This window comes from Salvelinus sp. IW2-2015, linkage group LG17, assembly GCF_002910315.2.
Source record: "Salvelinus sp. IW2-2015 linkage group LG17, ASM291031v2, whole genome shotgun sequence".
Lineage (NCBI taxonomy): Eukaryota > Metazoa > Chordata > Actinopteri > Salmoniformes > Salmonidae > Salvelinus > Salvelinus sp. IW2-2015.
In genome coordinates, this window is record NC_036857.1 from 4,136,614 (window position 1) to 4,164,437 (window position 27,824).

General features: G+C 41.1%; 2 protein-coding genes across 9 annotated transcripts in view; both read left to right on the forward strand.

The window, feature by feature from the left end:
- Positions 1 to 3,350: 3,350 nt before the first annotated feature.
- LOC111976700 (glutathione hydrolase 7) lies at positions 3,351 to 16,271 on the forward strand. 3 transcript variants are annotated; one of them, XM_024005731.2, is made up of 15 exons: positions 3,351 to 4,119; positions 6,119 to 6,680; positions 6,967 to 7,193; positions 7,338 to 7,489; positions 7,647 to 7,764; positions 8,039 to 8,106; positions 8,854 to 8,927; positions 9,036 to 9,229; positions 9,905 to 9,992; positions 10,141 to 10,268; positions 12,035 to 12,123; positions 12,313 to 12,465; positions 13,536 to 13,653; positions 13,899 to 14,136; positions 14,274 to 16,271. In XM_024005731.2, the coding sequence occupies exons 2-15, from the start codon at positions 6,461 to 6,463 to the stop codon at positions 14,447 to 14,449; spliced, it is 2,043 nt and encodes a 680-aa protein (XP_023861499.1). In that variant the 5' UTR covers positions 3,351 to 4,119; positions 6,119 to 6,460; the 3' UTR covers positions 14,450 to 16,271. The 3 variants fall into 3 exon arrangements, with proteins under 3 accessions (XP_023861499.1, XP_023861498.1, XP_023861500.1); XM_024005730.2 differs by lacking the exon at positions 3,351 to 4,119 and adding an exon at positions 5,134 to 5,675; XM_024005732.2 differs by lacking the exon at positions 3,351 to 4,119 and adding an exon at positions 5,728 to 5,923.
- Positions 16,272 to 21,061: 4,790 nt separating this feature from the next.
- ncoa6 (nuclear receptor coactivator 6) overlaps positions 21,062 to 27,824 on the forward strand; it is a 26,452-nt gene continuing 19,689 nt past the window's right edge. For 4 of the 6 annotated variants that reach the window (XM_024005033.3, XM_024005035.3, XM_024005038.3 and 1 more), the window contains exons 1-4: positions 21,063 to 21,253; positions 24,819 to 25,140; positions 25,315 to 25,470; positions 25,603 to 25,725. In XM_024005033.3, the coding sequence (XP_023860801.1) occupies positions 24,867 to 25,140; positions 25,315 to 25,470; positions 25,603 to 25,725 (553 nt within the window). In that variant the 5' untranslated portion in view covers positions 21,063 to 21,253; positions 24,819 to 24,866. Of the gene's footprint in view, positions 21,254 to 22,792; positions 22,904 to 24,818; positions 25,141 to 25,314; positions 25,471 to 25,602; positions 25,726 to 27,824 lie in introns of all 6 variants that reach the window. The other 2 variants (XM_070447813.1, XM_024005036.2) reach the window with 2 other exon arrangements.

A 27,824-nucleotide genomic window follows, 5' to 3' on the forward strand; every position in this document is an offset into this window, starting at 1 on the left:
TACTTTTACATATTTGGCTTGCCATCTGTGACKAAGACAAGTTTGCCAATGCTGAAACAAACAGGCACTCTGTTATCTCAAGTCAGGCAGCCTTGCAAAGCAGGAAGCTGATTCCCTAATTTCCTAAACGTCTTTGTTCAACAACTACAACACGATCATGAAAGTAATTCAGAGCTGTCTGGTCATAAGAAGTCTAGTATAGCTAGCTTCAATGACTGTGCATAGTTAACTGTGTATGTCCTGTGCAAATTACTTTGTTGGGACGTACCATAATTATATATGTAGGGAAACTAGCCAAGGGTTGCCTGTAGGTTACAAGGTATGACAGGCTAAAGTAGGTGCAAGGCGGTATAGATGGCAACTCTTTATTATATTTTGGTTTGTTTGTTTGTCTGCTACTGTTATTAAAGTTATGAAGAAGGTAGGCCTAACCAATGCTCTCTGAATGATGTCTGTGATAGGAAAAGCCTGTTCCCTGCAGCCCCATAATGAGAGCACACCGTTTCATCCAAATAGCTGACAACCTAAAAACTTGGCCTAGTTTGACAGAATGACTGTGAAAGATTCACACTTTGAGGAGAATAGTATAAAGGAAAAAAATTGAGAAAAAATCTATATACATTTGCTCAGCACACACATTGGGCTCCAACTGATGTTGTTGTGCTATGATGCTTTTGCATTAAGACACCTCCCCCTAACTAAATATTAACCAAGTGACAACCTTACCCATGAAAAGACRAACAGGGAAATAGATAACATCGACCAATCCCTTTTCACTTCACGTCATTCAGTGACAACAGGGTAATCATGATAGGAGACTCGGGGTGAACACACAAACACACACACACACACGATGTCCACCGGGCTGATACTGCTCAGTGTTTCTAGTAAAGACTAGCTCAAGGACAGAGAATGAGTTATGAGTGACCCTTTACCTTCTACACCCACTCCCTGGCCTCCTAATAGCACATCCAGCCGTAACAGTGTCCCCCACCTTAAGATCCAGCTTACTGAGATGTATTCAACTACAATAGTAAACTATGGTGCTGAAGTCTATATGACTATATACTAACATTTGTCAATTATTTGAGACATGGATGTAAGTTTGCACTGTCATACATTTTTGTGAGTCAAAGTTTTAGCTGTGTGATGTGTGATGTCTTTTATTCTCCCTTGGGATGTTTACTCTTTTCTTTTTGTTTTGTATCGAACCATCAAAGGTCTGTGAGAGTGTGAGAGGATGTGTGTTAAAAAAAAATACTTCAAAAGACAAATAATGATCAATTATTTTTCTTGTACATATTAGAATACAGGTTGTAATGCTCCTTGCCGTTAGGTGTCAAAGCGACTCAGGATTAGAGTCCTTAAAGTAGCTACCATCTTGACTGAGGACAATACTGTCCCTGCCTCTTTCCTGAATGGGACAGTAAGGATGCATCTCAATAATCTAAAGTGGCATCCTATCCACTTATCCTTTCCCTAATCTACACTGAGATGTGACCAATTGAGATGTACCCTATTGGAGCTTTTGGGTTAGATGTGTTAACGGTCCAATTAGACACTGCTCTCTAGGGGGATAAAAGTGTAATAACTTGTAACAACACAGGATCATTTCATGCTGGCATCATCATAACACAACACATATTTGAAAGTATAAAGATGTATTTGTGGGAGCAGTGGAATATTAATTGTTCTCTAGATACAGTGAGAGTGAGGTGAGAAATTGTTCTTATTGTTTAGGATGTTCTGAACTAGAAACATTTATTTGTCCCTTCAATCACAAACCACCATGTTCCACTCAACGTATCGCCAACTATCTTGTAAATTACTATATTTTGTTTGAATGATCTACTAATATGATATAATTATTAATATTATGTATATTTATTTTTCTGTTGCTGTTTTAAATGATGACTGTATGTAACTCTGTTTGATCCTATGAATGACGCAGTGTGTGGATTGCAGTAACGACTCACTCACACACACACATACACACACAGATACAYACACATCTGGTCTCCATGCTTCCTTAACCCCTAGAGTTTTCTGAACCTTATACTACAGTATCTCTGTGGTCACACTTCTTACTCACATGATGAAGACATTTTACAAAGAGAGAGGGGAGGGGGCCTATACATGAGAGACCATAGGTGTGTGTGTGTGTGTGTGTGTGTGTGTGTGTGTATGTGTGTGTGGAACTCACCACCTCTAACAAGGCCTTGTTGGTCCTCACTGCGAGACTGTTTTTCTCTTTTTCTTGTTGTTATTTTCCTTCTTTCCATCACCCTCTCACCTTGACGTCCATGTTATCTCCAAGTTGTTGTTTTCTGAGTATGTAGTGTGGGACTAATGAAAGGTGTGAGTTTAGGGTGGCAACCCGCCAATCACAGAGAGAGGGCGGGGCCACCAGGTGCACGTGTGTCTAGTGTGACGTGAGAGTTGTGGGGGAGGGAGGGAGGAAGAAAGAGGGGGTGTGACAGAGGATGGAGTAAGCAGATAGATTGAAAAAAAATCTGAAATGAAATGTATCAACAAAAAAAGATATGCTTGTATTTTTTCCCGTTTAGTTCTTAGAACAGTTGTTCACCTAGTATGTTAATGTTTTAAAAGAAAGGGGGTTGATTGTGTGTGGATTATTTTTGTTCTGCTTTGCGCCCTAAAAATGATGGCAGCTTAAAGATACTTTGGGGTTCTCCCGTGTACCATCTCAATGAGTACACCCCTCCCCCGTCAAAACAACTATTTATAGACATATAAAAAAGATTGGTGTATCTGATATCTATGGTGATCGTGCCTTTCACTATTTCTGCATGGTTTTTGTGATGTACTGAATTGTTCCATCCCTGAGTGGACAGTCAAGTCCATAGACAGTCAAGTCCATAGACAGTGAAGACCATAGACAGTCAAGTCCATAGACAGTCAAGTCCATAGACAGTGAAGACCTATGCAACCACCAACGGATGGGTTAATACAACATCCATTCAGAAAAACGCAGGTACCACACAACAACAACAACAACAACAACAATAAACACTCAGGTTGACAACCTGAATCTCGTCTCGTCATTTACACCTGAAGGACTGGTTGGTTGGGGTGAGAACTGGAGGGAAAGGAAGGGGGGGGAGCAGGGTAGCTTGGCTGGGGGTTGGGGTTAGGACTGGGGGGAAGGGGGGGCAGGGTAGCTGGGTTGGGGTGAGGACTGGGGGGAAGGGGGGACAGGGTAGATTGGGTGGGGGTTGGGGTGAGGACTGGGGGGAAGGGGGGACAGGGTAGATTGGGTGGGGGTTGGGGTGAGGACTGGGGGGAAGGGGGGACAGGGTAGCTTGGGTGGGGGTGAGGACTGGGGGGAAGGGTGACATGGTCACATGGCTGGGAAAGACAAATGGGGAAGACAGAAACACACAGAAACAACAGCCTCTCCAAAAACGTCCCAGTTTTAAATCTTGTGGGGGAAAAATAAGTATGGGTTTTTGAGCAGCTGACACATTGTACGACCTAGCAGGGTTAAAATACACATACACACTCACATACACACKCACAAACACTCGCACATAGACACACAGACCCACAAGCATACCGTAAATACCATAGTACATAGACTAACAAAATAAGGATAGCAATTTAAATTATACAAGAGCTTCTCATCTAAACCATATTGCACATAGTGTTGCACACTTGATTAATGCTATGATTCACAAATGTGTGGATATTTTAAAAGCCTTTCATTTTCAATTTGTTAAAGAGAGCAAAAATGCTTACTACTGGTATTAAGGTAATTTTTTCAAGAGCCTTTGTCTTTACACTGTACCACTCAGAGGAGGGTATGTGGTGTTGATGTCTCTTAAAGAGATATTTGAATRTAGATCCGTGTCTTTACACAAGTATCTCTCCTGGACCTAGTTTGTGTCATATAGTGTAGTGGAAAGTGGCCCTAATTCTATTTCCTTGAGCTGCAGGGTGGTGTAGCCTATAAACAGAGAGAGAGAGAGGCGGTCTGTCCAACCTCAGGTTTCCAATCCTTTCAGTAATCTGCTACAGCACGCCCTAACCTACTGAAACTAGTTCTGCAACTTCAGTAAAGAGACAACACCACTTCCCCTTCCAGAAGCACAGTCTCAGGTAAATGCTAAACCAGATACCTATTTATGTTTTTTATGGGGTGTTGTAGGCTATATGTAAATATACCTACATGTTACGTTTTCAACGAGATCTGTGTTTGTTCACCGACTGTAAGATTCCAACAGTTTGATTGCAGGTGAGTCCTGCCATCTCAAGGTGAGACCATATTGTATTTTAGGATCAACAACTGTAGGCTACCACATCTCATTGTGTGACCTGTAGGCTTACCTTCAGTGGTGACCATGTGACCATTCGCTTTAGTTATGTCACTGATCKTACATATCACCGAAGATCATCTATTATATTGACAAGATAACTGAGTGACCGCTCATATTTAACAATGGAAATACATGTCCTCAAAGATGGAAGGCAGGAAGGAGAAGGCGAGATCAGGTGGGACCATTCTAGCCAATGAGAGGGCAGATAAGCGTGGTAACGATAGGCACAACTCTGATATAAAGTAGTATTTTTCGAAGTTGCCAAAATGCCATGTGCATCAATTTAGGCTATATCGGTACATTTGTAACAACCTAACCATCACAAAACTTCTATTCGATCAAATAAGCCTCTCGTATCAAATTAGCAATTTCATTTTTGTTGACCAGATTCGACACTCAATAACCACGTTTCCATCCAGTTTTTATGTGAGTAAGAAAATATATACTGTAGCCTATTAAAAAAAAAAATGACAGCTGTGAACGAAACAGGAAGTTACCGTACAATTTTATAAATGCAGACAGATAATTTGTTCGTTCGACATGCGGGAGATCTTTGGTAAAATKAATTATGTGAGAAATGATGGTGGAAATGCCATTAGGCTGAAATATTGATATAATAATCATCATGTAAAACAGGGGCGCAACTTTCTCTAGGGACAGTTCTGAAATTGCATTTCTGTCCCCCCCAGTTTTATCATTGGAATGTGATACAAAACGAGGCAACGGTGTGCTTCAGGACCAATGCGGATGCCTCAGAGCAGTGGGGTAGGCTGTTTAGAGTGTTTATCCTGCTGGATAATTAAAAAAAAAAAAAATAATAATAAATGATGCCCCCCACTTCTTAAACGCAAGTTGCGCCTCTGATCACGTGCTCGAAAATGTGTCGCCAATTCAAATCACAATTTATTTGATTGGATGGAAACCTAACTAGTGAYCTCCACACAAAAATGCCTCACTCCATAGTCTTATTTTCGTGAACAGATTTTAGGCGAAGTAAACTCCTCTTGCTTCTTCCTCTCTGATATCACATATTAGGTGTAATGATTAGTCCAAACAGTTGCAACGTTTTGCAACAAAACGAGAGTTTCTATTGGACGAGTTCAGGTAGTTCCCGCCCCGTTTCGTTCGCTTCCGTTTAATAAAACGTTTAGGAAACGTTTTGCAACATAACGTTTGTATAACGTTTTTATATTGACTGCGTAATGAATACGCCCCTGCTCTCTATCTGGACATGGCTACAGGAAAGCCCTAATGTTCTGCCTTCCTTCCATTATAAATTCTACAAGAACGTCCTATCTGAATTGGTTGATGCTTGAATACAGTTGTCTGTCTCAAATGGTAAGAATTTCACAATTTTGTTTTACTGCAAAGAATATTCCGTCGCAAAGGGGGGTAACCTTAGCGATGCGTCAATTTCTGGAAGCCAGCAGTGTAGGCTGTAGCCTATGTAGGTTGCATCTCGAAGCGTAGGCTGGAAAATCAACAAGGGGATWACAACAACCCTCCCAGGGAGCAGCTGACGCGATCAATTCTGACACATTTGATCTAATAACCACATTACGCGGGTTTTGTGGTTCTAGGCCTAGGTAGATATTTGCCGCATATAGCTGATGTTTCACGACCACTTTCACGGTGGAAGCATAGACTATTGGTAGCCTAATATTCATAGAGGGCTATGTATTTGGCCTACTGTTTTAATACTCAATSTATTAAGTTATGCATGTGGTGTTGGCTTTATTTTCAACTATGAATGATATTAGATGCGTTTGATCTTTCCACAGGTCTTGCGAATGGAATCGGATAGGCTATGAATAATTGCCGCATCACCTCCTAGACCTAGAGGGAGCCAGACAACAATGTTACGGATCAAGTGCAACATTGTTACAACGGAGCAATAACAMGTGTATTATTGCAGACCAATAGCATAACTAATTGCAACATTTTAACACACCAGGCTGAGGCTACATGGCTATCTCGTGTGAAGTCAAAAGGCAAMACTGAAGACAATTCACCCTGAAGTCTGCTGAACAACATCATCAGTGGATGCTGTAAGTCAACAAGAGAGAAGAGCTCAGGTTGCGCTGACTCCTCTATTCATTAGTTTTGTTAACTGGACCACCGCCATGTATAACCCTGCCAACGATGCCGTGGCCGGGTACTCCAGCGGCACCATGGCAGAGAAAGACCCRAGCCAGGAGACGACCCTGGGAAGTGCCTACTCACCGGTGGACTACATGAGCATCACCAGCTTCCCCCGGTTACCCGAGGATGACGTGGTTTCCGGGGAAAACACTCTCAAATCACGCAAAGATGACGACAACTTCCTTAGCGAGCAAGACACGGGTAAGAGACCGGTGGAGACATAGCAGACAATAAGGTGGTTAACCAAAACATCAGTCATAAGGTCTACATAACACTGTCATAGCAGTGACATCTCCTTTAYCTCCCTTGTCTGCCAGACAGTCATGTATGATGTTCAATATGTTGTTGTACTCAGAGCCATATACAGTATTTAGATATAAATAATGGGTCTGGTTGTACTTATTCTGGCAACTGCTGCCTGCCTATTGCCCTTCATGCCCATTAAACGCTTCCTGAATTGCATTGACCTCTGACCTCAATGTTCCAGACCCAGACCTGTTTCTGAAGTCAGCCCGTCTGCAGCGTCTCCCGTCCTCCGCCTCTGACCTGGCCAGCCATGACATCACACCCCTGCGAGAGACCACCAGAGACCCCTTAGCGGAGGGCTGTGCCTGCCAGAGAGATGGCCTCACTGTCATCATCACAGCCTGCCTCACCTTTGCCACAGGAGTCACTATTGCTCTCATCATGCAGATCTACTTCGGAGACCCACAGGTGTGTGTGTGTCTGCCTTCCGCCCATCTTCCTCTCTTTACCCTCTACCCATCTCTCTGTCTCTCCATCCTCTCCCTTCCTCTCTCCACCCTCATTCCCTCCCCCAATCTAAGTAAATTCCCTCTCCTCTTCCCTGTGTGTCAGATCTTTAACCAGGGGGCAGTGGTGACTGACGTGGCCCAGTGTACATCTCTGGGCTTCGAGGCCCTGGAGAAGCAAGGCTCCAGTGTGGATGCTGCCATCGCTGCTGCTCTCTGTCTGGGCATCATACACCCACACACCTCCGGCATCGGCGGGTGAGTCTTCACATGTCACACCAGCAGATCATCACCAGCAATAGATAGTCAATAGGATTAGGTGGATCCAAATCAAAGTGTGAGTTATGTCCCTTAGATCTGCAAGAAGAGGATGTGCTTATTGCTGTTGAACAACACTGGTCTTTGTTATTTGCAGTGGAGGCGTGATGCTAGTGCATGACATCCGTAGGAACGAGAGCAGGGTCATAGACTTCAGTGAGACAGCGCCCTCTGCCATCCTGGAGGACATGTTACAGACCAACCTGGAGCTCAAGGTAAGAGCCTCATCATAACCTCAGGCCGAGCTTGAGAGCATCAAAACCGTAATGTATCATGGGTATATTGTGACTGACATGTCTGTTCTACAAAAAAATATTGAGTCGTTACTTATGATGCAAGGTGATTTGTAGATCAGTCAGTCGGCAGTCGCCTGCAATCTTTATGATGCTCTCGAACACGGCCTTAGTCTACAGCTAAATGTCAAGTGTTGTGTCGGCCTGGAGTTCTGGTATTTGTAGTCACGGGAAATGTTCACTATCTCTGTTCCAGCCTGGCCTGATGGTTGGAGTTCCGGGCATGCTCAGTGGGATGCACCAGGCCCACCAGCTTTACGGAAGGTAAAGTGAAGTCTCCATGGCTTTTTATCACYGATGAAGTCTCTTTGTCTTAGAGCATTGAAGCTCACTAGCCCCAGTTAAATTCCACAAGGTTTAATAGGTTCTGGAGGTCTGCTTGCTCCAGTTTAGCGCACACAGACAGTCCCAAGCCTTTGAATGGGTTTATCAGGAGTAGAGTGTTATTCTCTGTATCAGCCTTGTACAAGGGGACTATTAGTCCATCTCCTGTACAGTGGAGCTATAATTACTCCAGTGATACATGGTCATTATCGTGGCTCAGTTGGAGGAGTGGGGTGCAGCGTTGAACAAAGCTGTGGGTTTGATTACAATGTTGTCTACATGCACTAAATATAGCTATGCACAGATGTTGGATCTTAATTTGATCACTCTTTTTTTGCTGATCATTTTTTTGCACCGCAGGAAATGCAAACTTACAGTCTATTTGAGTCTTAAAAACACTTCTAAAGTTTGTAATTTCCACTTTGAAATTTCAGAGTTGATTTGTCCTAGCGAAAAATGAATCACCCGCTACAAAAATGTCCATTTAATTATCATTCACATAATAATTCATATTTCTTGTTGCTGCAGAATCATTTTTCTGCTGTAGCAAAATGGCTCAAATTAAGATCCTACCTCTGTAAGTGGCTTTGGATACAAATGTCTGTTAAACCATATTTGATTACAGATTTAGGACATAAAATGTAATGATAACACAATCCAAACGGATATTTTTKAATTTTTTCCCAGAATGCCTTGGAAGGATGTAGTCACCATGGCAGCAGATGTGGCCAGAAGTGGTTTCAATGTTACACATGACCTGGGTAAACATGAGGAATTGATATTATGCTAAACATATTATGCATCGGTGCTCCTTAGATCAGTGTCTAGGGGCAACTTCATCCTACTCTGTATCCCCCCCTTCTCTCTAGCTGAGGCCCTGGCCAAGGTAAAGGACAAGAATGTGTCGGAGGCTTTCCGTGCCCTGTTTCTCCCCAATGGTCAGCCTCCCCTCTCCGGCCTGTTCTCCCGACGACCCGACCTGGCCGCCATCTTGGACGCTTTGGCAGCCAATGGGATTGCAGAGTTCTACAGTGGAAACCTGACCCAGGAAATGGCAACTGCAGTAAGCAGCTCATCTGTCTCCCGGCCGTCAGCCTCTGGCATTGTATAAGCACTCATAAATACTGTATTGGCTCCACTTTAAAAGATATGCTCTGGGTAGACGTAGCACTTAGGGACATCTCTAGGATCAGCTTACCTTCTCTAAATCCTAACCTTAACCATTAGGAGGGGAAAGCGTAACACTGTCCTTGGATCAGTGTATAGGGGTAACTTCATCCTGCTCCAAAAGATACTGCTTCTCGTGACGTCACTTGGTTATTCCTTATTTATAGGGATCTAGTCAACTTTATTCCATCAGCACAACACTTGCCAGAATGGAAAGGTATTATCATGTGTTTCATGTATTTAAGCGATAAGGCCCAAGGGGGTGTGGTATATGACCAATATACCACGTCTAAGGGCTSTACTTAAGCACGATGCAACGCGGAGTACGTGAAAACAGCCCTTAGCCATGGTATTTTGGCCATATACCACAACCCCCTGATGTGCCTTATTGCTATTATAAGGTGATTATCAACGTAATTAGAGCAGTACAAATAAATGAGAGCAGTAAAAATAAATGTTTTGTCATACCCTTGGTATACGGTCTGATATACCACGGCTGTCAGACAATCATCATTCAAGGCTTGAACCACCCAGTTTATRATGAGGTTTTTAATCATGTATTTTCTAACAGGTGCAAGCCAGAGGAGGAGTTCTCTCTGAGGAGGACTTTGGGAACTACACCACCATCCTACAGCAGCCAGCCGAGAGTTTCTATCAGGGTAAATATAGGGTTCCCTTTGAACAAATATCTTTTCACGATTATATTGTGATGATGCATCCTCGCTCCCAATTCTTGCCAGATGTGATATTTGAACCTGCAACCTTGCGGCTAAATGCATCCATTTCTCTGTTGTTGATGTTGTGTAGGGCACCATGTGATGGCAGCCCCAGCCCCCAGTGCAGGAGCAGCTCTGATCACAGCTCTGAACATTCTGGAAGGCTACAACATCACCAGCCAGGTCCCGCGCAACAGCACCTACCACTGGATTGCTGAGGTACTGCGCCCTMTTTCATTTACATGACTTATGAAAATACTTGGGTGTCAACCTGATCATTGAGTTAATCAGTAATGGTTGATGATTACTACATGCATCCCATAGTAAATGTTAACCCTGTATACTGTGGTGTCTACAGCATGTACAGTCGTGGCMAAAAGTTTTGAGAATGACAAATATTAATTTTCACAAAGTCTGCTGCCTCAGTTTRTATGATGGCAATTTGCATATACTCCAGAATGTTATGAAGAGTGATCAGATGAATTGCAATTAATTGCAAAGTCCCTATTTGCCATGCATATGAACTGAATCCCCMAAAAACATTTCCACYGCATTTCAGCCCTGCCACAAAAGGACCAGCTGACATCATGTCAGTGATTCTCTCAGTAACACAGGTGTGAGTGTTGACGAGGACAAGGCTGGAGATCACTGTCATTCTGATTGAGTTTCGAATAACACACTGGAAGCATTCAAAGGAGGGTGGTGCTTGGAATCATTGTTCTTCCTCTGTCAAATATGGTTACCTGCAAGGAAACACGTGCCGTCATCATTGCTTTGCATAAAAAGGGCTTCACAGGCAAGGATATTGCCGCCAGTAACATTGCATCTAAATCAACCATTTATCGGATCATCAAGAACTTCAAGGAGAGCGGTTCAATTGTTGTGAAGAAGGCTTCAGGGCGCCCAAGAAAGTCCAGCAAGCGCCAGGACCGTCTCCTAAAGTTGATTCAGCTGCGGCATCGGGGCACCACCAGTACAGAGCTTGCTCAGGAATGGCAGCAGGCAGGTGTGAGTGCATCTGCACACACAGTGAGTCGAAGACTTTTGGAGGATGGCCTAATGTCAAGAAGGGCAGCAAAGAAGACACTTCTCTCCAGGAAAAACATCAGGGACAGACTAATATTCTGCAAAGGGTACAGGGATTGGACTGCTGAGGACTGGGGTAAAGTCATTTTCTCTGATGAATCCCCTTTCCGATTGTTTGGGGATTGGAAAAAAGCTTGTCCGGAGAAGACAAGGTGAGCACTACCATCAGTCCTGTGTCATGCCAACAGTAAAGCATCCTGAGACCATTCATGTATGGGGTTGCTTCTCAGCCAAGGGAGTGGGCTCACTCACAATTTTGCCTAAGAACACAGCCATGAATAAAGAATGGTACCAACACATCCTCAGAGAGCAACTTCTCCCAACCATCCAGGAACAGTTTGGTGACGAACAATGCCTTTTTTAGCATGATGGAGCACCTTGCAATAAGGCAAAAGTGATAACTAAGTGGCTCGGGAACAAAACATTGATATTTTGGGTMCATGGCCAGGAAACTCCCCAGACCTTAATCACATTAAGAACTTGTGGTCAATCCTCAAGAGACGGGTGGACAAACAAAAACCCACMAATTCTGACAAACTCCAAGTATTGATTATGCAAGAATGGRCTGCCATCAGTYAGGATGTGGCCCTGAAGTTAATTGACAGCATGCCAGGGCGGATTGCAGAGGTCTTGAAAGAGAAGGGTCAACACTGCAAATATTGACTCTTTGCATCAACTTCATGTAATTGTCAATAAAAGCCTTTGACACTTATGAAATGCTTGTAATTATACTTCAGTATTCCATAGTAACATCTGACAAAAATATCTAAAGACACTGAAGCAGCAAACTTTGTGGAAATGAATATTTGTGTYATTCTCAAAACTTTTGGCCACGACTGTACTGTATCTGTAAAGCACGGATACTTCTGTAATTTTMACTTACTAATGTCTCTGTCCAGTCTCTGAAGATTGCTGTGGCCCTGGCCAGTGGGCTGGGAGACCCCATGTATGACTCTTCCATCTCAGACATGGTCACACAGATGCTCAGGTAGGTTCTTCTTGATCAACACATTACATCATCAGACACTTTGATCAAACAAAATAAGAAGATGATTGAGACATGAATCACYGTGAAGCGTGAACATCAGACCCGTGTGATGTTTTGAACCATCATAAAGCTGGCTAACTTGTTGATTCCTTGACCGCCCCCCCTGTTGTGCTACCTGTGGTCCTTCAGTAAGTCCCAGGCAGTGCTGCTCCGCCAGATGATCAATGATTCCCAGGCGTTTCCCCCGGGTCACTACATGCCCTCGTACGCCCTGGAGGAGGGCGCCGTGGCCAGTCAGGTCATGGTTATGGGGCCTGACGACTTCATTGTCTCCGTCATGAGGTACAGAAAAGAAACATGCTAGCAGATACCATAGACTTCCAGTCATTGTGCCAATGCTAGTTAGCGTTGGCTCTCGAAACTACCTCTAACTTCCTTCATACTAGACACAGATACATAAAAATGGTATCCATGAGTTCATCTGACTCTGGGGAAGCAGATAAATGGCATCATTGCCAAAATMCCAAAGTATCCCTTTAACCTCAGAGACATTATTAATCAAAAATGTTTGTTCCAATCTCCTATTGAGTTAATAATCCTGGACTTTGAAGGTTTGTGCAATGGAGTAAAGTACTTAAGTAAAATASATTAAAGTACCACTTAAGTAGTTTTTTTTGGTATCTGTACTTTACTTTACTATTTATATTTTTGACAACTTTTACTCCACTACATTCCTAAAGAAAATAATGTACTTTTTACTCCATGCATTTTCCCTGACTTCCAAAAGTACTCGTTACATTTTGAATGCTTAGCAGGACATGTCTAATGACATCCCTGGTCATCCCTACTGCCCCTGATCTGGCAGACTCACTTAACACAAATGCTTAGTTKGTAAATGATGTCTGAGTGTTAAAGTGTGCCCCTAGCTTTCCGTAAATTAAAAAAACAAGAAAACCGTGCCGTCTGGYTTGCTTAATATRAAGAATTWGAGATGATTTATACTTTTACTTTTGATACTTAARTATATTTTAGTGATTACATKTACTTGTAATACTTAAATACATTTAAAACCAGATACTTTTAGACTTTTACTCAAGTAGTATTTTACTGTGTGACTCAYTTTTACTTGAGTCATTTTCTATTAAGGTATCTTTACTTTTACTCAAGTATGAGATTTGGGTACTTTTTCCACCATTGGGTTTGAGTCAAGTTGCTTATGTGTAACTCAGGTTAGGATGCGGTCCAATATCGGCCAAATAGTCATGATTGTATTCAGATGCTGGGTGCTTTGTTCAGAAAAAGAGGACTGTGTAATATGTTTGATCTATTACTGTAAATGTTATTGCAGTTGTTGACTATACATATTTGATGATTGTAAGACRGTTGGTGTTATCTCTGCAATCTCCCTTTAGCTCCCTGAACCGTCCGTTTGGCAGTAGGATAGTGACACCGTCTGGGATCCTGTTGAACAGCCAGATCCTGGACTTCTCATGGTCCAACAAGACCCAGACCTCTCAGCCTCCGAACCCGGTACCACTGCCTGTCATATAATGGACTGGTTTTATCTTTGACTTGGATTTAATCAATCAAAACCAGGGTTTCCCAAGCTCGGTCCTGCCCCCCTCATGATGGGTTGGTTATTTGAATCAGCTGTGTAGTGCTAGGGCAAAAAACAAAAYGTGCTCCCAGGCCAGGACCGAGTTTGGGAAACCCTGATCTAAACCACCAGTTATTGGGCATATGAATAACCCTCTCTCTGCTGTCTCTGTCTGCAGCATAATGTCATCCAGCCTGGTAAGAGGCCCCTGTCCTTCCTGGTGCCCACGGCAGTGAGGCCTCGCCTGGGTTTGTGTGGCACGTACGTGGCCCTGGGATCCTCCAACGGGGACCGGGCCCTCAGTGGCATCACCCAGGTGTTGATGAACGTCTTGTCCTCTCGTAAAAACCTGAGTGACAGYTTGGCATATGGTAGACTCCACCCACAGTTGCAACCCGACACTCTCTTGGTGGACTGTGAGTATGGCCTTCAGAAATAGTTTCTAACTTTGTCTCTGTTTCATCCACAAATAATCACATTCATGTACTGTATGTCTAAACACTAAACTTGTTTTTCATCTTTATTCCTTCCCTCACTTCTTTCCCTCTTTCAGCTGAGTTCCTGGAGGAGGATGTGGAGGTGCTGCAGTTCAAAGGTCACCAGGTGCAGAGGGTAGACGTCCTCTCATTGGTGGAGGGCACCAGGAGGACCAATGACCTCATCATTGGGGTGAAGGACCCGCGTAGTGCAGACGCCTCAGCCCTCACCATGTCCATGAACATGCCCTAGCCTTTCTTTACGCCAGGGTTGGGTGAGTGACAGGAGGGGGTGTAGGGGTGAGGGATACAAAAGGGAAACAGAGGGTTTTGAGGAGTATGAAGGACAAATGTCTATATATGATGCCAGTATTTTGGAGGAAAATGATGCTCGAAAGGGCTGATATTCCACCAAAGGGCTGATATTCCCAAAGGGACTGATAAAAACGGGATTATTATGGACAGGTATGAAGGAGGGATACTAAGGGATATTAAGAAGAGGAGTAGAGGTGCAGGAAATGGAGGGGCGTGGAGCAGTCTTTGGTTGTTCTGGAGAAATGTGTAATGAGTCTCTGAAATGGGTTATACCCTACTACTCACACGGGGTGTAGCATGCTGTGTGTTTTCGGTTGTCTTTTGCCAGGCACATTTCACTGTAAATCCACTGGGATATGGCTATGCTCACACACACTGAGAGGACGGAAACTGAAATGGCTCCTTCCACCACACACACACACACACACACACACACACACATTCCTACATACGCACGCATTCCTTTGCACACATAACACACACAGATGGCATGCTTACGTCTAGATTCTCCTCAGTGGCCCATTTAACTTAGCTGAGCATCCCCTCCCCTGCCTGTCGTTATACTTCCACTCATTCAAAATGCCGGTGAATGCCACTGCATATAAAATCATATGGGTTTGATCTGCTCAGTTCCATTATCTTCCCTTGTGAACACTCAGGAGTTGGCTAGTCACATATTGACACACCTTGATTTATGCTTAGACCACCTGTTTACTGTGTGTGCATTTGTATGGGCAGTGAGTCAGTGACTGAGTCAGKGACTGTCCTTAATCGGATTCTTGTGGCTTGAGTCTAAAGGTGTAGTAGCTTGTAGATATCTAACCTGTTATGAACAATCACTAGGTTACTAGATGCCATTTTGTAAAGAATAGAGATCATATTCTTATCTCAAAAAGAGAGTGGACACCGCACACTACTCTTCACGTGAATGTCGTCCGTCCTCACTTCAATATTGAATGTTATTTATTGCTAGTACTACTGGGTTTAAATAATGTTGTATTATTATTTAAGGTGATCTGGGGTAATGACTGGAAAGGGAGTAGTTTGAWAGCTTATTGCAAACATTTTTCAGAAAGGATATTTTTAGAATGAATGGTCAGAGTGACCAGGTTATGAACAATTGCTCGTACAATGGTTTTTGTCTATTTATATTAGCATATTTTGCTTATACKTTGTCATTTGCACAGATGTTTTCGGTTGAGACAACACTTGCGCTATCTGATTTACTTTTTAATATATTGAATGATTATTGTATTTTAGTGAAACAGTAGATGTTRGTCTTTGTGCCCATATTGCTGTGTCAATGGGCTATTTATTATAGCACGTATGAAAAGACTCTCCCTTTGTATTCCAAAATGCTACCACAGGCCAATTCTTATCCATAGCCTAACTGACCATTGTGCTAATACCTCAATAGATGTGGCTGTTTTCAATCTAACTTCAAAATGCCAATAACCATGATAAAACACTGCTTGGTTACATAAGTAATCATTGATGCCATTATGAAGCATTAAATAAATGCATCTTTTATTTTCTCATTTGTTGAGCAATGACTGGCCTATACATGGGCTCTGTTTTATGTGATGCTATTTGCSTTTCCTTCTCCTTTGTCTTAAATTTTAACGTCCACTTGTTTGCACAGTAACAAGGTTGTTTGTATACGCTACGCATTATGTACTTTGTATTGAAAAGTAAGAATTCACACTGGAAGAAACACTGTATAGGAGGGCCCAGTTATGGAATAAATATGTTTACACAGATATGTGTATATAAGGATGTTACTATGTTTTTGAAATGAATTATATTTTTAGACATACTGAACTGTCATTAAATGTATTATTATCAAAATATAAACTATAAAGGTAATCAAATGGCTGTGTCAATATCACGTTTTAAACATGTGGTGCAAATTATTTAAAACTAGTCATAAGCTAGGAACCCAGTGAAAATCTTTTAAGTTCAGGATTTATTTGTCACGTGCACAAGTACAGTGAAATGCTTAACTTGCAAGCCCTACACAAAAGTGTAGAATTCAATATAAAAAAAAGTATAAGTAATAAGAAAACAAAAAACACAAAATAAGATAGGAAGCTATACCGAACAAAAATATAAATGCAACATGCAACAATTTMAATGATTTTACTGAGTTACAGTTCATATAAGGAAATCATTCAATTGAAATAAATGTATTAAGCCCTAATCTATGGATTTCACATGACTGGGCAGGGGCGCAGCTATGGGTGTGCCTGGGAGGGAATAGGGCCGCCAACTTGGGAGCCAGGCCCAGCCAATCAGAATGAGTTTTTCCACACAAAAAGGCTTCATTACAGACATAAATATTCCTCAGTTTCCTCAGCTGTCCGGGTGGCAGGTCTCAGACGATCCTGCAGATAAAGAATCCGGRTGTGGAGGTCTTGAGCTGGCGTGGTTACACGTGGTTTGCCGTTGTGAGGCCGGTTGAATGTGCTGCCAAATTCTCTGAAACGATGGAGGCGGCTTATGGTAGAGAAATGAACATTCAAATCTCTGGCAACAGCTCTGGTGGACAATTTCATGCCAATTTCATGCTCCTTCAAATCTTGAGACATCTGTAGCATTGTTGTGTGACAAACCTGGCCATTTTAGTGGCATTTTATTGTCTCCAGCACAAGGTGTACCTGTGTAACGATCATGCTGTTTAATCCGCTTCTTGATATGCCACATCTGTCAGGTGGATGGATTATCTTGGCAAAGGAGAAACGCTCACTAACAGGGATGTCAACACACAGATTTTTTTGCATATGGAACATTTCTGTGATCTTTTATTTCAGCTCATGAAACATGGGACCAACACTTTACATGCTGCGTTTATATTTTTGTTCAGTATACATGACGGGTCAAAAGTTTTAGAACACCTACTCATTCAAAGGTTTTTATTTTATTTTTTACTATTTTCTACATTGTAGAATAATAGTGAAGACATCAACTATGAAGTAACACATGGAATGTACTCACCAAAAAAGTGTTAAACAAATAAATATATATTTGAGATTCTTCAAATAGCCACCCTTTGCCTTGATGACAGGTTTGCACAYTCTTGGCATTCTCTCAACCAGCTTCACCTGGAATGCTTTTCCAACAGTCTTGAAGGAGTTCCCACATATGCTGAGACCTTGTTGGCTGCTTTTCCTTCACTCTGCGGTCCGACTCATCCCAAACCATCTCAATTTGGTTGAGGTCGGGGGATTGTGGAGGCCAGGACATCTGATGCAGCACTCCATCACTCTCCTTCTTGGTAAAATAGCCCTTACACAGCCTGGAGGTGTGTTGGGTCATTGTCCTGTTGAAAAACAAATGATAGTCCCACTAAGCSCAAACCAGATTGGATGGCGTTTTGCTGCAGAATCCTGTGGTAGCCATGCTGGTTAAGTGTGCCTTGAATTCTAAATAAATCACAGACAGTGTCACCAGCAAAGCACCATCACACATCCTCCTCCATACTTTACGGTGGGAACCACACATGCAGAGATCATCCGTTCACCCACACTGCGTCTCACAAAGACACGGGATTGGAACCAAAAATCTCCAATTTGGACACCAGACCAAAGGACAGATTTGCACCAGTCTAATGTCCATTGCTTGTGTTTTCTAGGCCCAAGCAAGTCTCTTCTTCTTATTTGTGTCCTTTAGTAGTGGTTTCTTTGCAGCAATTCAAACATGAAGGCCTGATTCACACAGTCTCCTCTGAACAGTTGATGTTGAGATGTGTCTGTTTCTTGAACTCTGTGAAGCATTTATTTGGGCTGCAATTTCTGAGGCTGGTAACTCTAAAAAACGTATCCTCTGCAGCAGAGGTAACTCTGGGTCTTCCATTCCTGTGGCTGTCCTCATGAGAGCAGTTTCATCATAGCACTTGATGGTTTTTGCAACTGCACTTGAAGAACTTTCAAAGTTCTGAATTTTCCGTATTGACTGACCTTCATGTCTTAAAGTAATGATGGACTGTCGTTTCTCTTTGCTTATTTGAGCTGTTCTTGCCATAATATGGACTTGGTCTTTTACCAAATAGGGCAATCTTCTGTATACACCCCTACCTTGACACAACACAACTGATTGGCTCAAACGCATTAGAAGGAAAGAAGTTTCACAAATGTACTTTTAACAAGGCACACCTGTTAATTGAAATGCATTCCAGGTTACCTCATGAAGCTGGTTGAGAGAATGCCAAGAGTGTGCAGGGCTGTCATCAAGGCAAATGGTGGTTACTTTGAAGAATCTCAAATCTCAAATATATTTTGATTTGTTTAACACTTTTTGTGTGTTACTACATGATTCCATATGTGTTATTTCATAGTTTTGATGTCTTCACTATTATTCTACTATGTAGAAAATAGTAAAAATAAAGAAAAACCCTGGAATGAGTAGGTGGTGTCCAACCTTTGACTGGTACTGTACATGTATGGAGGGATTAGAAGAAAGTGACTGGTAGCAGGATTAATAATGATAATAATAAACAGTATGGCAGCAACATAAGTGGTGGGTGTTTATGTAAGTGTGTGGGTCTTATAGTGTGAGTGTGCATGTGTCAGTGTAGGTGTGATAGATGGATATACATGTCAACATGGCTTAAAAGTGACTGGTATCAGGAATATATAAATWCTTATGGTAATGTATTAATGATAATATGTACATATAAACAGGAGTAATAGTGACCAGTAGCAGGAGAAATACTGTAGATGTATACTAATTGTAATGGCAATCAATCAATGAACACTAGCGTAGTGGTAGTAATAAATCTAGCTAATCAATAATCATTTTAGCAGCAGTGTAGATGTGAGGGGGAGCTGTTAGCCAATTAACAGTCTTATGGCAAGGGGATAGAAGCTGTTTATGACTGCTGGTGTGAGAGGACCATGATAGGTCCTCAGTGATGTGGACACCGAGGAACTTGAAGCTCATGGCCCTCTCCACTGCCTGCAGCCCCGTCGATGTAAACACTTGCTTACATCTACTGTATTTGTTGYTTGACAAGATTATTAGTGTGTAAGCAAAATAAGGCCAAGTAGTGTCCCTATAATAAATCCATAATAAATAGTAAAATCACAGAGTATTTAAATTGTCTTTGGTAAAAGTTTCTCCTCCATCGACCTCAGCCTAGCATTTCACTTATTGGTTGTGATTTTTACTTATTTAAACCCCTTTCAGCCAATCGAGTTAACTGTCATTAGAATAAATTGTACTGAAGATTATCTATTATATTGACAAGTAAGTCAATTGACCGCTTCTAACAATGGAAATGCATATCCTCAAAGATGGACATGTACTCTACATCTACATCTGCGTTGTTGCTGTTTGGGCTTTTAGGCTGGGTTTCTGTATAGCACTTTGTGACATCGGCTGATGTAAAARGGGCTTTATAAAAACATTTGATTGATTGATGGAAGGCAAGCGGGAGAAGGCAAGATCAGGTGGGGCCATTCTAGCCAATGAGAGGGCAGATACGCGCATGAACTACTAGGACAACTCCAAAAACATATATATTGCTGAAATGCACTTATATCATTGCATTGGTAAGAACATAACCATTATGGAACTTMTATTTGATCAAATAAGCTTTACTCATAAAAATATGAATTACAATACTAGAATAGACATGAACCTTTTTATGATGGGATAAAGGTAATCCATTTYGGTCAACCATGGTTTGCAGTGCTGTGATAAGATCAGAGTAAAATATAGAATTTGAAGAATGTATCTGCACTGTATGTTTATTAGCTAGCTAGCCAGAGAGTTTTAGAGGAATTATTCCATATATTTTTCTAATTAACTGGCAACATTCAAATATACCAACATTCCATTCAAACATTGTAGTCAATCCACAGCCATACACTGGCTGAAATCTGTTGATGATAGGATTTAGACAAGTTGTAAGTGCAGCAAGTACTAATATTGCGTCATATAATAGAACTCACAGCTTTCCAAGTAAACAACCATTTTGAAATGTATTGTCTGTTTACGTATAGTTTAAGGGATATGTATACATACWGTTGGTATAAGCCCCCTATAAACTGTATTTATGATTATATGACAATATTTTCGATTGACAAAAATTCTGATACACAATTTCTGTAATATCACATGCCTTACTTGTATTTAATCAGGATTATGCCTCTACTGCCATAAATTACAATTAGACTGATTTGGATTTCTCCCTGACCAATATCGCTGCCATTTTCAGTCCATGCTGAACTTTGAGGGATTTATGACATATCCTATTAAATTACTAGAGGGGCTCTTTATGGCCTCACGTATGAAAAAAATAAAAAATAAATTTGGTTCGACACTGATTGACCTCCATACAAAAATACCTCACTTTGTGGTTATTATTTTCATGGACAGATTTTGAGCGGAGTAAACTCTCTAGTTTCGCCTTTTCCTCTCTTGATGGTACCAACTCCAGCTACGCAAACACCACCGCAAATAGCGTATTTTAGTAAGATAATGGTCCAGTCAAAAAACAGCATCGACAGTCCGTGGGTCGTACGCTACGTTTTAAACGCAGAATGTATTCACAAAGAATTACGACGTAGGTATGCGAGTACCTCTTTTTGAGAATACAGAGAAAACCGAAAGAAAAAATCTCGTCGGATTCCGATTGGAAATCCTCTCCTGTTGCGGTGTTGGTTGCCACTGTTCCCCGGTTCATGTTTTGTTAGCTATCAGATATTACATCGTTGGACTTTCTCCCTAATGGATTTATCTGGTAAGTATATTGCATTGTTATATTTCCTGTTAACATTTGGCTAGCAGTTGTAGCTAGCTAGATAGGTAGCAGTAACCGGGACGAAAATGATGAAATAACTTAATACGCATTGTCAAGCTAGCCATCTAACCGTTGAATAGTGAATAGCTGTTAGAAGTGTAGCTAGCTAATGCTAAAAGCTAACTACTGGATCTTGCTAGCCAGAGCTAGCTGTTTAGGCCTTCATATTTTTTTTTTGCTCAGCTGTGTGTCGTGATGTAAACGTTGTAATCAATTGGCTTTTCGGTGATCTCTAACGTTCATTTTCGACAACTACAAGTTTTTTTTTGCTTGCTAGCGCGGCACTATGCAGGCTTGACAAGCCAGGTCTTCTTCGTCAATGACCTGCTAGCGAAGGCCTTGCAATCAATCGTTCTGATTACCGCCTTAGCCAATCGAGGAAATTATTGAATCTCTTTTGCCAGATAGTGCTGTGGCTTTACATATTTTGTAGTAGGGGTCTTCTTATTATTTATTGCTAAAACTTGGCTTGTWATTTTGAATTATATCGCTAGATAGTTATTATTGGTGTTTTACTTTAGCCATTGGATTGGTGTTCGTTTACTCAAGTTAGGTAACGTTAGGATAGCTTAAAGCTACATGTCATGTTAATGATTGTGATAAACATCTTTGTAGCTAGCTAATTATAACCAAAAAGACTGTTTGATATACWGTAAATTAACAACTCCCGAAACTTTTGACAACATCGGCAGCTATCTTAGCTCCATTGAACAACAATGTTACCAGGGGTATTCTCATGGGTACTACTAGCCCTTGATCATGACTCTCGGTTTCTTTACATTAAGGGGGATACCTAGTCAGTTGTCCAACTGAACGTTTTCAACTGAAATGTGWCTTCCGCATTTAACCCAACCYATCTGAATCAGAGAGGTGCAGGGGGCTGCCTTAATCGACATCGAGTCCCTACGCTTGGATTTAACATTACCACTCATCGCTTGCAGTATGTTTTTGGAAGCACAAGAACCTTATCTTTCATATCAGCGAGAGAGAAAARAAATAAACAGTTTAAATTGATACACAACTTTATAGGGCTATTAGTGTTCCCACACGGCCATATCTCCATGTTACAGCCTGTGTTTACTCTGCTCATCAAACTCGTTGGGGGGGATTGTTCGCGAACTGCTATTTAGCATGATCCAAACACCTGTGTGTAACTGAAGAAGGCCTCGAGAAACGTATTGTCACTGAAAAATACTGTCGGCTGCAACTGTGATAAATCTGTTGAAAACAGTGTACATGCAACACAGGAGGTTGGTGGCGCCTTAATTGGGGAGGACGGGCTCATGGTAATGGCTGGAACAGAGTTGGTGGAATGGTATCAAACACGTGGTTTCTATGATGCCATTCCATTTACTCTGTTCCAGCCATTATTATGATCTGTCCTCTCCTCAGCAGCCTCCACTGAATATAGTAAGTGTATATTTTGCATTTGTGAAATTATTTTGATGTGATATGAAGTAAAGAGCTTTATGTTTCTAGAACCATATTGCAATGTGAGAATCGATTCACGTTTAGGTGGAGTTTTTTGCTGCCAAAGCCAGTCTACCTCTGAAAAATACATAAGGACCTTGGACCTTTTAAGGAGTAACGGTATGCTCCTTAAGACTACATCTTGGGTTAGGGTACTATGTAGTCACAACCCAGCAACATAGGTAACTTGTTTAGGATTTATATACAGTTCCAACTATACTGTACATATATTTGTTGCCTTCATAGCAAATAGAATCAAGGTCAGTAATTTGTTATCCATTATTGTGGTCAAGAAATATCTTGACACTTCCTTGCTTGTGTTTGCAAGGTCATGCTGTTTAAATGTATGTGTTACGCCACTTGTTGTATAGTTTTAGTGAGCCTATCTCTCTTCTTGCTCTCATCAAATCTGTAACAAGTCAAGACTATATCTTTGATGTACAGTACCAGTCAAAAGTTTAGACATGCCTAMTCATTYAAAGGTTTTTCTTTATTTGTACTATTTTCTACATTGTAGAATAATAGTGAAGACATCAAAACTATGAAATAACACATGGACTCATGTAGTAACCAAAAAAGTGTTAAACAAATCAAAATATATTTTATATTTGAGATTCTTCAAAGTAGCCACCATTTGCCTTGATGACAGCTTTGCACACTCTTGGCATTCTCTCAACCAGCTTCATGAGGTAGTCACCTGGAATGCATTTCAATTAACAGGTGTGCCTTGTTAAAAGATAATTTGTGGTATTTCTTTCCTCCTTAATGCATTTGAGCCAATCGGTTGTGTTGTGACAAGGTAGGGGTGGTATACAGAAGATAGACCAAGTTCATATTATGGCAAGAACAGCTCAAATAAGCAAAGAGAAACGACAGTCCATCATTACTTTAAGACATGAAGGTCAGTCAATCCGGAWAATGTCAAGAACTTCAATTGAAGTTCATTAGAGTTACCAGCCTCAGAAATTGCAGGGGAAAAAAAATTGCTTCACAGAGTTCAAGAAACAGACACATCTCAACATCAACTGTTCAGAGGAGACTGTGTGAACCAGGCCTTCATGGTCAAATTGCTCTAAAGAAACCACTACCAAAGGACACCAATAATAAGAAGAGACTTGCTTGGGCCAGGAAACACGAGCAATGGGCATTAGACCGGTGGAAATCTGTCCTTTGGTCTGATCGGACCAAATTGGAGATTTTTGGTTCCAACCACTGTCTTTGTGAGACGCAGAGTAGGTGAACGGATGATCTACGAATGTGCGGTTCCCACCGTGAAGCATGGAGGAAGTGTGATGGTGTGGGGGTGCTTTGCTGGTGACACTATCAGTGATTTTTAAAATGTAGAATTCAAGGCAGATTTAGCCAGCATTGCTACCACATGATTCTGCTATGATACACCATCTCATCRGGTTTGGGCTTAGTCCCACTATCATTTATTTTTCAACAGGACATTGACACAACACACCTCCAGGCTGTGTAAGGGCTATTTTACCAAGAAGGAGAGTGATGGAGTGCTACATCAGATGACTTGGCCTCYACAATTCCCCTACCTGAACCCAATTGAGATGTTTTGGGATGAGTCGGACCGCAGAGTGAAGGAAAAGCAGCCAACAAGTTCTCAGCATATGTGGGAACTCCTTCAAGACTGTTTGAAAACCATTCCAGGTGTTGCTGGTTGAGAGAATTCCAAGCGTGTGCAAAGCTGTCAAGGCAAAGGGTGGCTATTTTGAAGAATCTCAAATATATATTTATTTGATTAACACTTTTTTTGGTTACCACATGATTCCATATGTTTGATTTCATAGTATTGATGTCTTCACTATTACTCTACAAATTAGAAAATAGTACAAAAATAAAGAGAAACCCTTGAATGAGCAGGTGTGTCCAAACTTGACTGGAACTGTACATTGACACTTCCTTATGGCCTTTCTATTGAAAGTAGATTTAATTACATGGCATACATTTTCACATAACTTACAATATTTGTCTCAATTGGGTATATCATGGAAGATAAAGTCCTCTTTTGGTTCCATAGCATAAACGATTCCAGTCTTCCCCACGCCAGTCCTACTGAGAGGGGAAGATGGCACATCAACACCTCCCATTGGAGCTTCCCCAGTGGACAGCAGTCCCAGATGGGGACCCTGAATCAGATTCTGACCGGGACTCAGGAGTCGGAGAAGATGCCGGCAGTCACCGTGGCAATGACATCTCGCACCGGCAGGATGGAGTTCGAGAGCGAGGCGGAGAGGGGGATTTCACTATCTTTGTTGCCTTTCGAGGAAATATGGATGACGAGGACTTACAAGAGAAACTTGACAACATCCTTAACAGGATGCCTAGTATGCTTGAACTAGGTTAGTAATGGGTGGTGCACCTTTCTAACTGGTTAAACACTTTCCTACTTTGTCAAACTACTTTCAGGAAACATTCAATGTTTGAAAGCCATCATTTCAGACCTCTGTATTATTTCTAAGCTGAAAATGAAATGTGATATTGTACCTCTCATTCTCTGTCTTATCCCTCCCCAGATTCTGATAGACTCCAGCCCCAGCATGTGGAGCCWTGGAACAGTGTGCGTGTCACCTTTAACATTCCCCGGGAAGCAGCGGAGCGCCTCAGGCTGCTGGCCCAGAACAACCAGCAGCAGCTCCGAGACCTGGGCATCCTCTCTGTACAGATAGAAGGTATGTACAGTACGCAGATAGTCATTGCTGCTGCTATGATCAGGCCCAAAAGTTATGGTTTATTTTATAATATGTATCCAGAAAAGTACTTAGACCCTGATTGTTGTTAATGTTTGTTTTTGTTTCGTCCAGGTGAAGGAGCCATCAACGTGGCCATGGGGCAGAACAGAGGTCAGGAGGTCAGAGTGAACGGACCAATCGGCGCGCCCGGACAGATGAGGATGGATGTGGGATTCCCAGGACAACCAGGCCCAGGTACCTAACACTCAAATTATGTCATACTGACCCAGGATAGGTAAGTGACAAGTTGAACTATATACATTCATTGTTCATCTTTTAGTTGTTAAAATATAAACAAACCTCCATACCAATCCAGGGCTTGACATTAACTATTGTCCTCTTGTCCAGGACAAGACAAGTAGTCGGACAAGAAGAATATAGATTTAAGTTGTCCGAATAGTAAAAAAATATATATAATTATCACCCACAAATCACAATATCTAACTTTTTTACCCTGACCAGAGGCCAACATTGGAATAATATTGAAATTAATTTTTCATGTACATAAATAAAAAAGCCTACAGGTCAAATTGTAGGTGATATGCATATCTGCTACACCCTCATGTCCAAACCCATGCTGACATGAGGGAGGTGCCAGAAAATGTAGCCAAACTTTAATGAGACTTTTAATTACTTGAATATAGGTTATGTTTTGAAACACCAGTTATGTTTGACAAATATATACGTTTTATTGTCACATACAGTACACCGGATAGGTGTTTTACAGGGTCAGCCATAGTAGTATGAATGAACTGTGCCTCAAGTATGTCGACAGAATCAAGGCTTCAGCCTTTAGCGTGACTCTGTCACAAGACCGGAGAGTCAAGGACAGTGCCTGTCCACTGATGTGCACTGCACATCACCTACCTTAAATCTGAGCGGAGGCAGTCGTCATGTTGAAACTATTTAACCATCAACYTAATTGTTTAAAACCTTGATGTTTTATGTCATTTTTTAAAAGCATGTGTTACCTTGTTTCAATGTAGTTTAGGCTAAAATATGTCTACAGAAATGTTGGGATTATTTTATAAACACTTATTGAAACCAACATGTTCTATTGGTTTTCAAGTCAATGTTATTTTATTGTCCAGCAGCCAAAGGGCCAAGCATTAATTCCTTAGTCATATTAGTAAACCATACTAGTTGATGATAATCCTAGTCATATTAGGAAACCATGCTAGTTGTTGATAATTCCTAGTCATATTAGTAAACCATGCTAGTTGATAATAATCCTAGTCATATTAGTAAACCATGCTAGTTGATGATAATCCTAGTCATATTAGTAAACCATGCTAGTTGATATAATCCTAGTCATATTAGTAAACCATGCTAGTTGATGATAATCCTAGTCATATTAGTAAACCATGCTAGTTGATAATAATCCTAGTCATATTAGTAAACCATGCTAGTTGATAATAATCCTAGTCATATTAGAAACCATGCTAGTTGATAATAATCCTAGTCATATTAGGAACCATGCTGGTTGATAATAATCCAGTCATATTAGTAAACCATGCTAGTTGAATAATCCTAGTCATATTAGTAAACCATGCTAGTGTTGATAATCCTAGTCATATTAGTAAACCATGCTAGTTGATAATAATCCTAGTCATATTAGTAAACCATGCTAGTTGATATAATCCTAGTCATATTAGGAAACCATGCTAGTTGATATAATCCTAGTCATATTAGTAAACCATGCTAGTTGATAATAATCCTAGTCATATTAGTAAACCATGCAGTGATGATAATCCTAGTCATAATAGTAAACCATGCTAGTTGATAATAATCCTAGTCATATTAATAAACCATGCTAGTTGATAATAATCCTAGTCATATTAGTAAACCATGCTAGTTGATAATAATCCTATGTCCTAATTAGTAAACCATGCTAGTTGATAATAATCCTAGTCATATTAGTAAACCATGCTAGTTGATTATAATCCTAGTCATATTAGTAAACCATGCTAGTTGATATAATCCTAGTCATATTAGTAAACCATGCTAGTTGATGATAATCCTAGTCATATTAGTAAACCATGCTAGTTGGTGATAATCCTAGTCATATTAGAAACCATGCTAGTTGATAATATCCTAGTCATATTAGTAAACCATGCTAGTTGATGATAATCCTAGTCATATTAGGAAACCATGCTAGTTGATATAATCCTAGTCATATTAGTAAACCATGCTAGTTGTGATAATCCTAGTCATATTAGTAAACCATGCTAGTTGATGATAATCCTAGTCATTTAGTAAACCATGCTAGTTGATGATAATCCTAGTCATATTAG